Source organism: Dreissena polymorpha, chromosome 13, assembly GCF_020536995.1.
Source record: "Dreissena polymorpha isolate Duluth1 chromosome 13, UMN_Dpol_1.0, whole genome shotgun sequence".
Lineage (NCBI taxonomy): Eukaryota > Metazoa > Mollusca > Bivalvia > Myida > Dreissenidae > Dreissena > Dreissena polymorpha.
The window spans coordinates 9,844,227-9,861,243 of NC_068367.1; the positions used below are offsets into that span (position 1 = coordinate 9,844,227).

Here is a 17,017-nt window from a genome sequence, read left to right on the forward strand (position 1 = left end):
ATCATCACTTGATAAGAACTTGCAGTTGTTTTCTTGTATACATTCAAACCTTATATTAAATGGACATTTAATTTCTACACAAGCAGACCCACAACAAAGGCATGAAACTGTTCCATCAGGGGAGACACGTAGAAATGTTTTTTCAGGGCTGATGAAAAGTCCGCTGTCCATCATCGCCACACCTTCGTGGTCAGCCACCAAACTTTCCATAAGGCGATCTCGTGCCATTTCTTCGTGGTCTTTCCCCCACTTTGTCGCTGCGGTCTGGCAGCGGTTGATTTCTGAATAGCAAATCCCTTTCACCAAACTTGCTGATGGTTTCACTGGGTTGGTGCTACAAACAGCTTTTGCTTTTGAAGCTGTGATACTACCAGCTCTGAATTGAAACCAAAGCGAAGATTTGGCCTGGCCTCTTGTCTCTTCTTCCACGTAAGCTGCTTGAATGGAAGAACAGACAATTGTTAGATCCTCACATTGTTTTTTCACCGTTTTAATGTCTTTGCCAATCAACCCAGGGTTTCCCAGATCAGTGAGAGGTGTGGGCAGGTCCTTTGCATCAGCGGTGGGGATAAAACTGTCTGCGTACGGCTCAACCACAGATAGTAGAGCCGGTTTTCTAGTTAGCTTACTTGCCTGTTCACAGAATGCAAGGAAGTCGGAATGTGTAGCTTTTGTAATGTTTGCTCTGCGCACAGTTGGTGTAGCTACACTCTCTGATGTATCCATCAGCTTCTGCGCTGCCAATTTCTTTGAAGTGAAGTCGATGTCGCTGACCTCCTTGTAATGAACAGTTTTGCTCGTCAATGGTGGCTTCCATTTACAGGGACCCTCTGTTGCTGTAACGGAATCTCTGACTTCCACGGCTGCCATTATCGAGAACAGAAGAGCAGCTACATGGGTGCATGCCTCACCAAGCCCAGCCATGCAGTCGCAATGGGCGGCAGCTACAACTCCATTGGGTTAAGCGATTACCCATGGCTGCAACGGCTTCTCCCGTAATTGCTGCGTGTGTGAAAGACCTGAAAATAAACAAAGAAAACACTACGTAATAAAAAGCGGTCAAGCAATGAATGTAAAATATAACTGCAAAAACCACTAGATTAAAAAAACAAAATCATTTATATCTTTTTTACTACTTTAAAAAAACAAAGATACGCATTAAAATGTGTATTATAGAATAATCTGACTGAGCATGCCTTTTTTTAAGGGACATGACATATGCGTTTGTAACGACCAGCCAAAATGAAGTAAGCATTTGTGCAATACAGCTTATAAGTTTACTTAAATGTCAGAGCACCATGCTTCAGCTGCAGTTGTGGTGGGTTCAAACCCTGCACGGTGTGACTATTTTCTTCCACGGTTTGCTTTAGAAATAACAGATATATTTTTATTCAGCCCATTATGCAGTCCAACAAGTATTTACCTTAGTTTTAACTATCACATGCTGTGCTTTGCTGATAGCTACCCTGTCTCGAACCCACCCAGAGCACAACTGGTTAACAGCTTCCAGAGATTTCAAAGCTTTCAAATCGTCAATCTTGAAGCGACTAGGGGTGAAAATCAAATAATTCACAATGTCTGGATAGGTAACAGATGGTACAATACCAACATCTTGAGACCATTGTTCATTGCAGTCGTATGGATCTATTCCACCAACAGTAGCGAGGTTATTTTCATATCACACTTTATCCATCCCTGTAGATTTGCGTTATTTTAACAGTGTGCGACATTCTATTATCAAAATTGCCCACAAAAGTCACATTTAAACGCATACAATAATTAAAATCGGACAGGTTGTTTATCGTGTATTGCGTTATTTCCTCCAAGATGGATGCCAACCTGTGCGCGGGGAGTTTTTACCCTCGTCGTGAAATTCATCTATATTGAACATAGCAACTTGATATTTGGCATGCATGTGTATCGCATGGAGCTGCACATTTTGAGTGGTGAAAGGTCAAGGTCTTCCTTCAAGGTCACAGGTCAAAAAATAATTCAAAGCAGCGCATAAGGGGCAGGCTTTTTCCGCTCTATGCAACGGGTCCGAAATTCGGCCCTATTCCCAATGCAAATCTGTTGTTTTTTTCCAAATTGAAAAAAAAATTCCCAATTAAAAAAAAAAATAATATTTTTTTTTACCCTTAAAATATATAAGTTGACCTTATAAATATAAAGTACTGCATAATTAAATTATCTGTTGCCTTGAATTTGATTTAAAAACTGTAAAATATGTTAATGATTATTTAAGACTTTCCTTATTTACCTCAAAAACCGGCGCTTCACACGATTTTTTTCACTTAAAAAAAGGCCAAGCCTTTTCCCCAAGTTCTGATTAAAAAACCTGCACTTTTCACACATGTTCATAATATTTTGTAAAATTTTAATAATAAGTTATCCAAATAGTCGTTATTTACCAGTTAATGGCTTCTTTGAAATATAAGAAACACTATTTACATGCGATAATTTTTCCCAATTGAGCCAATTTTGCGATTATTTTTTTCCCAAAATGGGGGTTTTCAAGACGCGAAATTCCCAAAATTCCAGTGTGTTGTTTTCCCAAAATGGAGCGGAAAAAGCCTGAGGGGGCATTGTGTTTCTGACAAACACGTCTCTTGTTTTAGGTTAAAATGGTTAGATTTCACACACCACCCATAATATCTTAGTCAGATCTTGCATGTCATTTTACCAGTTTCTGGTTTAAATGACAAACAACCATGGTCTTTTTGTCTTCCATGAATTAACAAATTTATGAGGGTGACGCTTAATTGTTTCTTCCACTTAGTAACGGTTGTTTGCAAATCGTTGTCAGCATGTTGTTCGGGATTTTTCAGGCTTTGACATGTTCACAAATTTCCAGCTGGATACAATCGCTTAATTCAAACAAAAGAAAACAAAATCACCTGTAACTATACAAAATCGCTGTTACACTTACAGTTTGTGCGTGTTCGTTTAAATCTGACTCCCAGCTGTTGTTTTGTTTTCTCTAAAAAGTAGTGAATTATCTATTATGCATGCACATACATGCATGAGGCATACACTTACTGACTCTTGCTAAAAAGCAAGGAACAATGCAACCATCAATATTTATCTGTTGACTTCCACAAGGAAGGCGGAAAATCCAGATTTTAACTGAGGTTCTTGTGGACCAATCAATTTAATTAATCAGCATGTAAAATCATATTTTATCGTTCGAAAAAGTACGTAGTGTGGCTATGTTAAAAAAATATTTAAAACTTTATGGGAAAACCTGAAAATATTCCATTGGACGTTTTGGTCTTACAAGTTAACAAGAAATATCTTAAAAAAGATATTCGGCGTGTATTTTCTGTACCACTTATCGTAAAAAATTGTTCTGTTGCAGTAAAACGTTTGTGGGTTATAACATTTTGTGTCAGCAGAATATATTCAAAACTTGACATGCTCTTTAATTACACCATGTATATCATACCAAACTTTATATTTTGTTGTTTCCTTTCCTGAGTTAATAATGTCATGTGTACGGTCGTGATTTCACATGCGCATATGCATAAACATATAATTTTTTCCTTTTGATTGTTTTTTCTCTTATTCAATAAGCTTAGGCATGTTTGTTTGTTAAGTATGGCAATAATTTCATGATGATTCTTGAAAGTAGGTATGAACACATAGCCGGACCCTTGTCGGAAGAGCACTTGAATACGTGAGTTCACCCATGAACACATGGTAAGGTTAACTTAATCTCCGCAATATGATCTAATATGTGTTGAAAAACAGCACACAATATTCAACAAACAAATGAATTGTCAAACATAGTATGTGAACTGATGTGGCTCTGTAATTTCTGTTTGAAAAGTTTATTAAATATGAAAAATGAGAAACCACGCAGTAGAGCAAGTTTCATAGAATTCATGATCTTCTATGCTGCATACAATACTCTCTTTAACGTTAACAAATGGCAGGTTCGAAATAATGTTTTCTTTACACTCATGATCACTTTAAACATTAATTACACACATTTTATTCGCAATTTATTTACAGAATCACGACAAATGTCAAATACAATACAGAAAATACATAGTTGTTTATAGATCTATAAACATATAATGTATTGAATATAACTGATTTAAAATACCGTAATTACTCTATGTTTTCAGACACTTAAAAATAATTATTTTTATTGTGTCCGAAAACTTAGATACGAAAAAAATTCAGAAATTACAGGTGTCCGAAAACTTAGAGTCGAAAATTGAAGTGTCCAAAAATAGCGTCAATTGTATCAACGACTACCGGTAATAGCACGCGCTTGTAAAATACCATTCCGTATTGTATAAATTACAGTTATATATGTTTGCACTGAATTTTAAATAATTTTAAATGCTTAATTTATTTGACAGAAAGTTACTACATGGTTGTACTTTGACTAGTGCTGCAACAATATACCGGTATATTGGTATATATCGCAATATGCAATACGCATATTGTATTGCGATACGATTTTCGTCATACCGGTACGAAAATTTTACAAACATGCATCTACATTTCGTTCAGAAAAGCCATCCAAAATAATGATATCAAGGTAAACAAAACAAAGCGGTATTTTGTAAAAATAAATTGTTACGTAAAAATGGCATTCTAAAAAGTCTATTATACAGAGAAGCGTTGTTACATGGGAGCATTTATTCTATGCTTTTAAACGAATTATTGTTGAATTAATTACGCACAACTAAATGTTTCGTTCGATTCTGAAATGAGCATTATAAAATTTGTAATCCGAATTCCAGAAACACTCTTCCGAAATATAATGCTAAAGCAACAATAAAAAAGTGCTTTATTCTTTTTCTCAATAAAAAGCACACAAAAATTATACAGACATGTAGAACGTCGCGTGGAAAGTGTGGGTGTATTTGTGTTGTATAAAACGGGAATATCACGTCAGGCGATTTACGCGTGTTCAGTGGGATAATAAATGCCCGATTGGAAGTTATTTCATCACATCTTTAAATAGTAACAAATGCCAAAATGTATTTGATATTTAAGAAAATTGGCGAATGTTAGTGTTTTGTGTTATTCATGAGCATTTTTATAGTAAACATTTACCAGAATTTGCTTTAAAACTGGAATATACAGGATTATCGGGTAATTGGCGAGTTATAATTCTGGTACAAGTAAGCAATATATTGCAATATATTGCAATATGGGTTTTTGAACTGACAATATATCGCAATACGCTTTTTGGCGTATTGTTGCAGCACTAACTTTGACCAACAAGTTCAAAGATGAGCATGTGATGTACCGATACTCAATAGTATGAATCTGTAATTAACGCAATAAAAAAAGCAAACTATGAATTCTTTGTTTGTCCATTTCAGATAGTTGCTGTCTAACACCTTCCATTGTTCATAAAACTTGCAATAGGGTGCATCCCACTTGTAAGCGTTCAGTATTTGTCACAGTTATTTTACTGAGCAGGGGTAGTACCATTGCGGTAGATAATTGAACTGTACATTGGCACTAACCATGGTTATTGTCATAACGCTTATGCTATCGTGCAAAACCATTGTTTAATACCGGTTTATAAGGTTATTTACCCAATAACGCAAATGTAATGGTCCGTTGCCCTCAGGCATACACCTGCCGTGTTTTATGATGTTAATCTGGTTGTAAAACCCCATGATTGGTCATAAGATATCGAAAACAGAACCGAAATTTGGTAAAATAGCGCTGTAAAATATACTGTCCAAAAATTTAGAGACATAAATTATGGAGGAAAACTCGTGTGCCCGAAAATTAACTATAAGGAAACTTATCGCAGTCGTGTTGTTTGGTAAAGTATGTGATTTATCTCACTTAACAACAGTGTGGTTAAGTGTGTAGGAACGGAATACTTAGTTCTTTATTTATTTAAATGTCAACATCAAATTTTATTTGTGAACTCCAGTTATTTTGAGCTTTTGACCGTTTTTCTGTTCAGGTAGATTTTAGAAAAAAACTTTGAATTTTTTCACTAGTCTTATCCAACTTGGACATTACTTTTTTTAGTTTTCCTGACCTATATTTTAGATGTCCAGCACATAAAAACCTCCATTGATGCTGAGCCCCCAAATGAACAACTTCATTACCCGAAATACAGTAATGGATTAGTGTAACTATCCGTTCAAGGTTATATTGTGTTAAGTGTTGTTATTTCAGGTCTGTTGTGGATGTTTTGGTGTCTCTGCACTGTGCAAATAGTGCATTCCTGGAATGACCATTTCTACAATGTCACAGGTATGTAAGGATTTTGCAAATACAAATGAAATGCTTATATTGTGTTGCGAAACTGTGTAAAAATGGTGAATGCTATTCCAAAAGTCTGAAGGTCCGATAGTCTTAAAGTCCAAAGGCCCGCACGTACGAAAAAGTATGCCAATACTTTAGGTGATACTTTAGTGATATCTGTTTCAAAACGATCAAGTACCAATCAAATGGGAAAAGGGCATTCAAGTCACACGCCGAGGACTTGTGATGTAATGTGAAAAATTACTGGAACGTGGAAATTAAATAATTAGAAAATAACTAGAAAAGATATATGAACAAATTACTTAAAAATACAAGACAGAAAAAGTTATTGCTATAACATGTTCATTAATCTATATTATACTGTGTGTGGGTGTGTGCGTGCGTATGTACATACATACATACATACATACATACATACATACATACATACATACATACATACATACATACATACATACATACATACATACATACATACAATATTACATACATACATGCATACATAGCATACATAGCATACATACATAGCCAGCGATTTTCTTTGTCCAATTGGGAAAAGTACCTGTACCGGTCCAATTGGGAAAAATCGAGTCGTGAAAACATCAAAATTGGGAAAAATCGAGTCGTGAAAACCTCAAATTGGGAAATTGGTGTATTTGATTTTTTGCTCCCAAATACTTTAAAATTGATAACCAAGTGTTTTCAAGCTGTCAATATTATATAAACCTAGGTTCAAGCTATAGAGCTACAAAGGAAACTAACTAAATGTTGCTTTAAAAAAAAAAAAAAAAAAAATTTTTTTATTTTTTTTACCTTTAATTGGAAATTTAAGGACAGCGATTGGGAAATTTGTATTTTTTCGTAATTGGGAAAGTGCCGTTTACCGGTACTTTATAAAGAAGGAGGAAAATCACTGATAGCATACATACATAGCATACATAACATAGCATACATAGCATACATACTAGTGCTGCAACAATATACCGGTATATCGGTATATATCGCAATACGCAATACGCATATTGTATTGCGATACGATTTTCGTCATACTGGTACGAAAATTTTACAAACATGCATCTACATTTCGTTCAGAAAAGCCATCCAAAATAATGATATCAAGGTAAACAAAACAAAGCGGTATTTTGTAAAAATAAATTGTTACGTAAAAATGGCATTCTAAAAAGTCTATTATACAGAGTAGCGTTGTTACATGGGAGCATTTATTCTATGCTTTTAAACGAATTATTGTTGAATTAATTACGCACAACTAATGTTTCGTTCGATTCTGAAATGAGCATTATAAAATTTGTAATCCGAATTCCAGAAACACTCTTCCGAAATATAATGCTAAAGCAACAATAAAAAAAGTGCTTTATTCTTTTTCTCAATAAAAAGCGCACGAAAATTATACAGACATGTAGAACGTTGCGTGGAAAGTGTGGGTGTATTTATGTTGTATATAACGGGAACATCACGTAACGCGATTTACGCGTGTTCAGTGGGATAATAAACGCTGAATTGGAAGTTATTTCATCACATCTTTAAATAGTAACAAATGCCAAAATGTATTTGATATTTAAGAAAATTGGCGAATGTTAGTGTTTTGTGTTATTCTTGAGCATTTTTATAGTAAACATTTACCAGAATTTGCTTTAAAACTGGAATATACGGGATTATCGGGTAATTGGCGAGTTATAATTCTGGTACAAGTAAGCAATATATTGCAATATATAGCAATACGGGTTTTTGAACTGACAATATATCGCAATACGCTTTTTGGCGTATTGTTGCAGCACTAATACATACATACATACATACATACCGAGGGGTGAAAGCGAAACAGCTCTAAGTGCATTTAAAAAAAAATTACGTTAGGATAATACTGTATCATATTAACAATAACAACAAAAAATGCTTTATATTTTCAAGTTTGATAGAGAATGTTCTGTTCTAATCACATTTAAAAAAAACATTTTTGAATTTTCACAAACGAAAAGTTATTTAAAAAAATGTCACTTAGACCATTTTTCGCACTGAAATTTCACATTTTTTGTAATTGGCGTTAAGAGCAAAACAGTTCTAAGTGATTTTAAACCTAACATAAATAATCAGTTTACAGAATTTATTTTTATATAAAATACTTTTTCTATATTGAAAATAATAATATTGCTAAAAATGGCACTTTGAATCATTTCGCACTGAAAAAACACTTTTTTTTCAACTTACAGAGCTCCAGATAAGGTTTTGTGAAATTCTTAAATTACTACCAGATTTACAAAAAGAATTCTTAACTCTGAAATTTTATTCTTAACGTTACTATTAAGTTTTGGAAAATAATTCTTATTTTTTCTTAATGACCTAAAAATAAATAATAATGGTTATTTTCATGCAAAAAAAAATCAAAATAAACATACTAGTAACTTAATTTATATGAGTTCAACAGTGTCTTTTCAGTATTACACAATTTTATTTTTCAAATACCTTCATATGCCCAAACTGTGCTTAGATTGCATGCCTTAAATTAATTTTTACATAACTTTTATTTCACACTTAAAATTCAATCTTTCTCCCCTTCAATCTTTTCAACGATTAGCCACGGGACTTGTCCCTTCCACTCATTCAATGTTTTTTTTGGTGTTTAAGTATTGACATGTCGTGTCGCGTTTTTGTTTAGCTTTTCCGACTGTGTCGGCAACTGAACATACAACATCGTATAAGATCTTTTCTATAATGTCTTTCTAAACATTTAACTTCGGCTCACTTTGCGTACAATATGTTAAAAGCGTGTTTTTGAACGCTTTGCAGTTTTTTAGGATGCTATCTGGGTGCCGCCATTGTTTTTTGACAGATAGACTGTATACGCCGCTTTTATTGGAAAAAAATGCTCTTTGTTAAACAAACCCCATAACCATTCTATATAAGCACCGCAAAGATCTTTAATTCGCCAAAATAACTCAATAAAACTCGATACGAACCAATGTAAAAATAATATCCGTAACTTTATTTTGTAATTCTTAATGGTACGACAAGATTTTAAAATAAATACGTAACGGACTTGAAAATAATTCGTAATTATGAAAATACGACCCTTATCTGGAGTTCTGACTTATTTGTTAAGAGCAAAAAGTTCAAAGCGACATTTAGTGACTTGAAAAAGTATTGAAAATTCTCCCTTAATGGCATATATTTGAAATTGATTAATATTAACATTTTTATAAAGGTATTTTTTAAGTATATTTTGAAAAAATGTTGTTTTTTTTTGTGGGTGCAGAATTTTATTCATTCCGTATATTACATGCATACATACATACATATGTAGAATAGTGTGTACATTCATACAAAGTATTATGAATTTTATAATAAAAACAAAGTATTTCATATAGCTGTTTTGATGGTACATAAATATAATAATTAAACTTGCAGTAAAATCAACATACATTCATATAATCTTATAATTGTGTTAAAGATCAAGTATTGTACAACATCAAAATAAAACAGGAAAACACAACAACACAACACAAGTTTGTACAATACAAACTATATAAATGATGAATATAAGTATGTATATCCTTTAACATAAAAAATTGCACATAAGAAAGTTTAATAGTAAATGCTGAATTGCATTGTATACGGAAAACTGATAATGCAGATTTTACAATGACAACAAATAAATATGTTATAAGCATTATTTATATTATGTGTTATGATTAGTTATGTCATTATATGAGATGTCAGTAAATATTTTAGCCAGAGACCATATTTTTATTTCTTCTTCTGATTTAATTGTATTTTTGTAAATTTCAAAAGTTTGTTTCATACTATTTACAAGTCAATATTTTGAAGGAATTCTGTTTTTTCTTTGACAATAAAAGATATACCGTTTAAGCTCTAGACATACTATATTTAAATCATTCATTTTTGGATTAATAATTCCAAGTTCTAGATCCTGACATGTAATGTGAATAGGTATATTTGGTCTCCTTATACGAACAATATCAACAACAAATTTAATAATTTCTTGGGTATATGGACAGTACCCAAAAAAAAACAAACTGAGAATAAATATGGTTAACTAATAGTCAATAAATAAGCTATTTATTGCATAGTTATTGCCAATGCAAATCACATGCAAATGAGCTAATAAATATGCAATAAATTGGCAAAAAATTGGACCAATAAATCTGCAATAAATTGTGAATAATTTATTCATACATGATAAACGAATTGTCAATAAATAGGGTATCTAATAAATATGCAATTAATTGGCAAAAAATTTGATCAATAAATCAGCAATAAATTGTGAAAAATTTATTCATACATGATAAATGAATTGTCAATAAATACGTTCAATAAACTGGCAATAAATTGGACTTAAGAACAAAGCCTATACGCAATAAATTGACAATAAATTTGGTTAACAAGTCTGCAATAAATAGTGTTGATAAATTCTGAAAACTGAAAAAAAATCTGATGGAAATTTAAATGTAACAAAGTATTAATTTGTTCCTGTATTTTTTTTATTAAATGTATTGGTTTGTTACAGAGATGTTTTATGCATGGGCTGTATAATAAGAAAGCGTCGTTTATACATATAAAAGTCAGCGATTTTCCTTGTCCAATTGGGAAAAGTACCCGTACCGGTCCGATTGGGAAAAATTGAGTCGTGAAAACCTCAAAATTGGGAAAAATCGAGTCGTGAAATCCTGAAATTGGGAAAATCGCGTCGTGAAGTTTGGGTTTTATTGAATACATCATACAGTTCATACTTAATTGAACATACCCATTTAAATAATCATTTGCAGGCATGCCTTAATGACCATTAAGTTATAAAGTTTATATAAATAACAAAATATTCTAAAGAACACACCAAATCAATTACTAGTTGTTTTAATCTCTTTTAAAGCAATGTCTCTCTCTTTCATTTTTGTGAAAATTTCAACAATCTTTGATGTTTGATCATCACTCAGTTGCTTGCATCCCTCCCTGCACAGCATCATTAGTGCTGTCAATGTGTCCTGTGATAGATGGTTCCGATTGGTTTTTTGGCATAATATTTGCTATTATGACTCATTTCAAACTACGATAAGGTTACAAACCGACGTAAAACAGTACGCTGGCTGCCTGGCAAATACCGGAAACAGTAACAACTCTATTGATTGAATGCGCTGAATAATAAAACCCGAAATTAATCGAGCGCGTGGTTACACACAACTATACGATTTTCTTTGTTCGCTCGCCGAAAGTTGGTTTTTTTACGAAACTTTCAATCGTTTTGAGAAAAAATTCGGACGCTGATTGGGATTTTTCCAGATGCCGATTGGGAATTTGGGAATTTTCGCTCGATTGGGAAAGTACCGTTTTGGGAATTTGGGAATTTTCGTTCGATTGGGAAAGTACTGTTTACCGGTACTTTATAAAGAAGGAGGAAAATCGCTGTAAAAGTTCTTGAACACATATTTTGAGGCCATATATATTCAGGAAAAAAGGCAATATGCCCATCATTCCACATATAATACATTACAAAGAAATATATAGCCAGTTAATGGTGGGGCATTATACAATATATTAGATATCTGGTAAGCTATAGATACAACAACATGTAGTATTGATGATGAAATCATATGGAAGTAATTGAAGGAAAAGAATATAGCCTTTAATTGTCTGAGACCATACAGAATGGGGGGTATCTTTCGAAGAAAAATCAACATTGAAGCTTAATGTTATGAAATTGTATATAAAATTAAATATATATTTCAAATATGTTTCAAAAATGTTATACGCTTCAAATTAGGGGATCGAAATAAACGCAAAATGGTAGTGACCACAAAACTGTATGTCAAATTTATGTAACTATGTTTTTATCTTTAGAATATGCATTGTAGCTCTATAATTCTTATAAAGTAATGAAATCTTGCGCAGAGTTTTGTTTTGCGTAAATGTACATATCAGGTGCCTTTATCAATATTAGTTATTTCCAATTTACATATAGTAGCCTGGTCTCTTATGAATTCCACAAAGGCAGTGAATGGAGGGAAACTAACGATATGTTTCTTCTCGTAATCGTTGGCTTCGGCTGCCCAACGTTCTTGAACATTTGCTGGAAGCTTGGCTAGTATAGGGGCTAAGCCAATCAAGTATCGTAGAACGATAGAGCCGTTGAGAACTCATTGTCTTCTTTCAAGGCACGTATTTCATTCAGCAAGTCACTAAGCTCATACCATTTTTTGAGTCTTTATAGGTCAGCTGAAGGAAAGATTCAATACGCCTTGTGATAGATTGGTGGACAATCTCAGCTTTTCCATAACGTTCATCCAGTCGAGACCATAGTTTCTCGCATGCTTAGACTGGATCTCTGCGGTACGAGGATCTCAAGCTAACTGCGTGCTGGCGAGAACTTGGCCACTTCACAGCCAAATCCATTTCCTCAGAAGCGCTTGTATCCATCTCGAACATCACGTTCTTGAAACTCGTTTTCCAGACTTGATAAGACTCCGCCTTGTCTAAATATAGTCAGTCGCGAGAGAGCCAAGTCTTTTTTAAGGAGGAATTTGCACAGATTTTCTCCAATATTAGTGTCAGATACTGTTGGATTTTTTGTGGATTTCTTGATGTAATCTTGAACTAGATTGTCAGGTTTTACAACAGGCAAAGTTTGCAATTTGAATTTAATGTCTGGTGCAGCATGACTTTCCAACCCGTCAGAGCCTCATGCTCATCATGCTCTTGTAGTACCTTTATTTCTGCAGCCACGGCTTCAAAAGCATTTTGCTGAAAAAGAACTTAAAAATTCGCTTCTGATTCTGCCTTTTGTTTCAAAAGAGCTGCTTCCTGTTGAGTATATTTCTGTTTTATCTTTGCAGATTCGGCTTCTGCTTGTTTCAATGTGATGAGTTCACTGAACTTCACTCCAATGGCTAGAATATCTCGAACTGTGTGTCTTAATTCACACCACCATAAACAGAGTTTGGCTTCATGCTTAACATGACTTTTCTTAATATTTATTGTTTAATTTGGTCAATCTATTCCAGCGCGTGTAACTTTGCTTTTTCCTGTAGCAACGCGTCTGTATAGTTAGATCCAATAATTCTTTAAGACTTGCTTCTTAATTTTCCGGTCGTGAGTTATTCAATCAACAACAAAGTATAAAGTACACGAATTATTATCGATTCTAACAAGGTTTTACTAAAGATTAATACAATGCATAATATTTTTCTTGTGAACTATTTTATGTGAAGTTCTGCCCATAAAAATAACTTTCGGCTGTTCTAGATAGATAGATAGATTTATTTAGGGACAGGAAGCATATACACAGTTCACAACATAACATAGAATAAAATAATAAGCAATTATTAAAAACTATATCATGTACAATAAAGTTATATATGTATTTTGACGCATTTGTTGTCCCTTAGAAAGTTAAATGTATTTCAATACCTTTCTTACTAGATTAAAGTTTGAAACGCTTCATTTCCAACCCTTAGAAACTGATGAGCAGCAAACAGCATAAAACCTGAACAGACTGCAAGTTAATTGCAGGCTGTTCTGGTTTTATGCTGTTTGCACGTAGCAATTTGCACTTTGCTTCTAAGTGGGAAAGGGTTAAATACACTGATTAAAAAAGTAAAACAATACAATGATACAACAGAGGGAAAATCATCCCCTCTTAACAAACATGATACATAATTATGTATAATATTTTTGGATCTGGATTGGTACACAGCAGGACCTTTAGGTAATTGCGCGCTGCGAGAGAGAGATGGGAGTGACTTACATTTTAAATTAATCACTGAAATTCATCACTAAAGTAACAGTATGATCTCATTTGATATAGATGTACATGATTGTACATGATTGTATCAAGCAACATAATTAAATAATTATCAGTATAAAGTACTGTCAGGATTTCAGTATCATTGAAATGATTTCAGTCAAGTTTATCATTCATATACATTAATTTTGTAAATATTATCAATATAAGTATACTAGATGCAAACATATGTGAAATAATACAATTTGATATACTGTATATAATCATTTTTATAATGTAACTACACATCCAAGCAGTCCATCAAACCATTGCAACAGAGCCACTTGGTGTGCCAATGCACCAGCAGTCAAATGCCTTCTGACTTAGTGCTTTTTACTATTTATAACATCTACATTAGTTACAGATCATACATGTTTACATTTGTATGTGTTTGAAAAATTGTATAATCTTTAATGACATCATCTGACCATTATGCATGTCCTAGATTTCAAAATAAAGGCCCTGGTCTGACACAATGGTAACATTAACGTTAAACTTAAAGTTACCAGTCTTCTGAAATTAATTTTTATTTAACTTTGTAATGAAATCTAAATCGGGCACTGATTTATCTTGTTTTAAAACAGTCATAGATCAGTTGTGGCCTCTCGGTAATGACCCATTTTTGCTTACTTGTAACAAGCTTAAAACTTTCCACACATCTATAATAGCAAATCTGGATTTAGGTGATCTTCAATGGTGCATTTACACTTTAGCTCTGTCACAAGAGTGCTGGTAAAGTCAAGTCACATATTTCAATCTAGGCAATGTCAAACTCTAAAAAGTGTCAAAGACAAATGAAAGATGCGTTCCTTAATTATTGTCCCATTGTTAACTACTGCTGTGAGTTTTTATATCATATAAATGATGACCATCATGTCAATGTGAGAGAAAATTAGCATTATCTTAGTATATCAGGTTTAGCAACCTTATAGATAACAAAGTTGGCTAGTTTTCAATGTTGCTTCTGGGGATCAAACTTGCAGCACAACCTTCTGCAATCAAAGATAACACTACCACTAGGCCTTTAGGAAGATACTGAAATTTTTCGATCTCTCGTCAGAGCAACCAAACCAAATATTTAATCAATTATTGCCGACTCGGTATACTTGAGTCAGTTCATGAGAGATAATAGAAGATGCAACATCTCTCACGCCCCCGAGCATCGCCTTAAGCAGTATTCAATTCTCAACATGAAAGTGCTGGAGGCATTGATCCCGAGGGACCAGAAAAAAACACTTGATAAATGTTCAGAATAAAATCATTTGATTAATGACAATACCATTATTTGAGCCAGGTCACAGGGAAAGGACAGTCTAATCAGTATCCAATTAAACTACCGTATGTTTCCACGCATAGCGCTCTTCCGTGTATAGCGTGCAGGCTGTTTTTTTAAATGCAACAATGGAGAAAAAAATATTTAAAGACAATAAAACCACCAAATCAGACCGAAAATGGCCCCCATTTTACTATTGCACAATCCAATAATCCAGGGCATTGAAAATAGGAAACATCATTATGATTAGGAGCATGGGTTGCATAGCACGATACTTTTCTGACAATTTTGTAATTTGCTAGTAAAAGATTAACAGTCCAAGTGCATTTCGTGAAAAACGTGAGAAAATAAGAATTAGTGTACATCGTGAGATTTTTCCTCGGGTAAAGCATGGGCATTACCGGTAAATTTGAATGTCGCATGGGAGACAGGGATACAGTTGTTGAGGTACACCGCTGTTGAACGTTCAATATTTATACACCCAAAAATTGCAATTGCATATCTTCATGTTCTCAAGTGTCAATTACTGTCTCAAATGTCAATTAGCGTCTTAACAAGTCATGGCACATATTACTCAATAACATCTGCCAATTACGGAGTGCAAAATGACCCCCTTTAACACCTACCCTTACCTGCAAAAAAGACCTCGTTCGCACCTACCCTTGCCTGCTCTCCGGAATGTCGACAACAGTCCCCATCGGAATTCATCAATAAGAAAATGTGTAAAAACACACAACAAAATTTCCGCAAGTTTATACAAACAAATTTATTTTTGACCAAAACTTCTTCTACCGCATTCATATCTACCAGTAGCGACTTCTTGTTCTTTCGACAATGGCCCCTCAGTCTGTACGATTATAGGGTGGTAGTTTTCTGGAAAAAACATAGTGGCCATTTTGATTATTTACAATAACACATATTTTTTACCAATTTAGCAGCCAGGATAGCATTGTATCAATGTTTAGCGCCCACCAGCTTTTTCATTTGAATTTTGGAGGTAAAACACTGCGCGCTACACGTGGAAACCTATGGTATTTGTTATTGTCATAAAACCGCTTTTAAGCAAACAGCTTTCAAGCGACTGCAGGCTGATCTAGATCCAAACTGGCCGCAATCGCCTTAATGTCTCTTTTACTGTGACACATTTCATTTGACTTTAAAATGATATCAAATACTAAAATAGAAAGAAGAAATAATACAAATCAGTAATTTGAGTGAAGACTTTGTAATCAATTTTTTCAGGACAGCTTGGTGATCTCCAAATGTTGATATAGGGTATCATAATCATTCAATAAGTCGCAAAACGGCATGAATACAATATCCAAAGCAAAATGTGACTTAAATTGATAACTAAAAATACCAGTCAAGCTGTCAAGTCTTCAGATCCAGAAAGTCCTGCATTCATATCGAATATATCTTTCGATTTCAATCCATTGTTGACATAAGCCGAGATTTAGTTAATAAATAACTCATATATCCTAAATGACAGTTTCTAAATAGCCAAACAAGCCGTTGTATGCTGTAAGAAAGTTTTCACACGAAATTGAACGCAGCCATTGTTTTACGTTTAGACACAAACGACAACTCTGCTGGAGAACGTGGGTCGCACTAAAACGCGGATCAATCTGCGAACGATATAGATTATAAATTATAATGTATATCGTCCGCAGACTGGTCCGCGT

General features: G+C 33.7%; 1 protein-coding gene and 1 long non-coding RNA gene across 5 annotated transcripts in view; one reads left to right on the forward strand and one right to left on the reverse strand.

Annotated features, from left to right (window-relative positions):
- LOC127855370 (uncharacterized) overlaps positions 1-17,017 on the reverse strand; it is a 474,985-nt gene that overhangs the window by 213,715 nt on the left and 244,253 nt on the right. The gene's annotated exons all lie outside the window — the stretch shown is intronic.
- The window catches only part of LOC127855364 (uncharacterized), a 267,885-nt gene that overhangs the window by 15,265 nt on the left and 235,603 nt on the right, over positions 1-17,017 (forward strand). For 3 of the 4 annotated variants that reach the window (XM_052390863.1, XM_052390862.1, XM_052390865.1), the window contains exon 2: positions 6,166-6,243. The exons of the other annotated variant lie outside the window; for it this stretch is intronic. In XM_052390863.1, the coding sequence (XP_052246823.1) occupies positions 6,166-6,243 (78 nt within the window). The remainder of the gene's footprint in view (positions 1-6,165; positions 6,244-17,017) is intronic. 4 annotated transcript variants of the gene reach the window in all.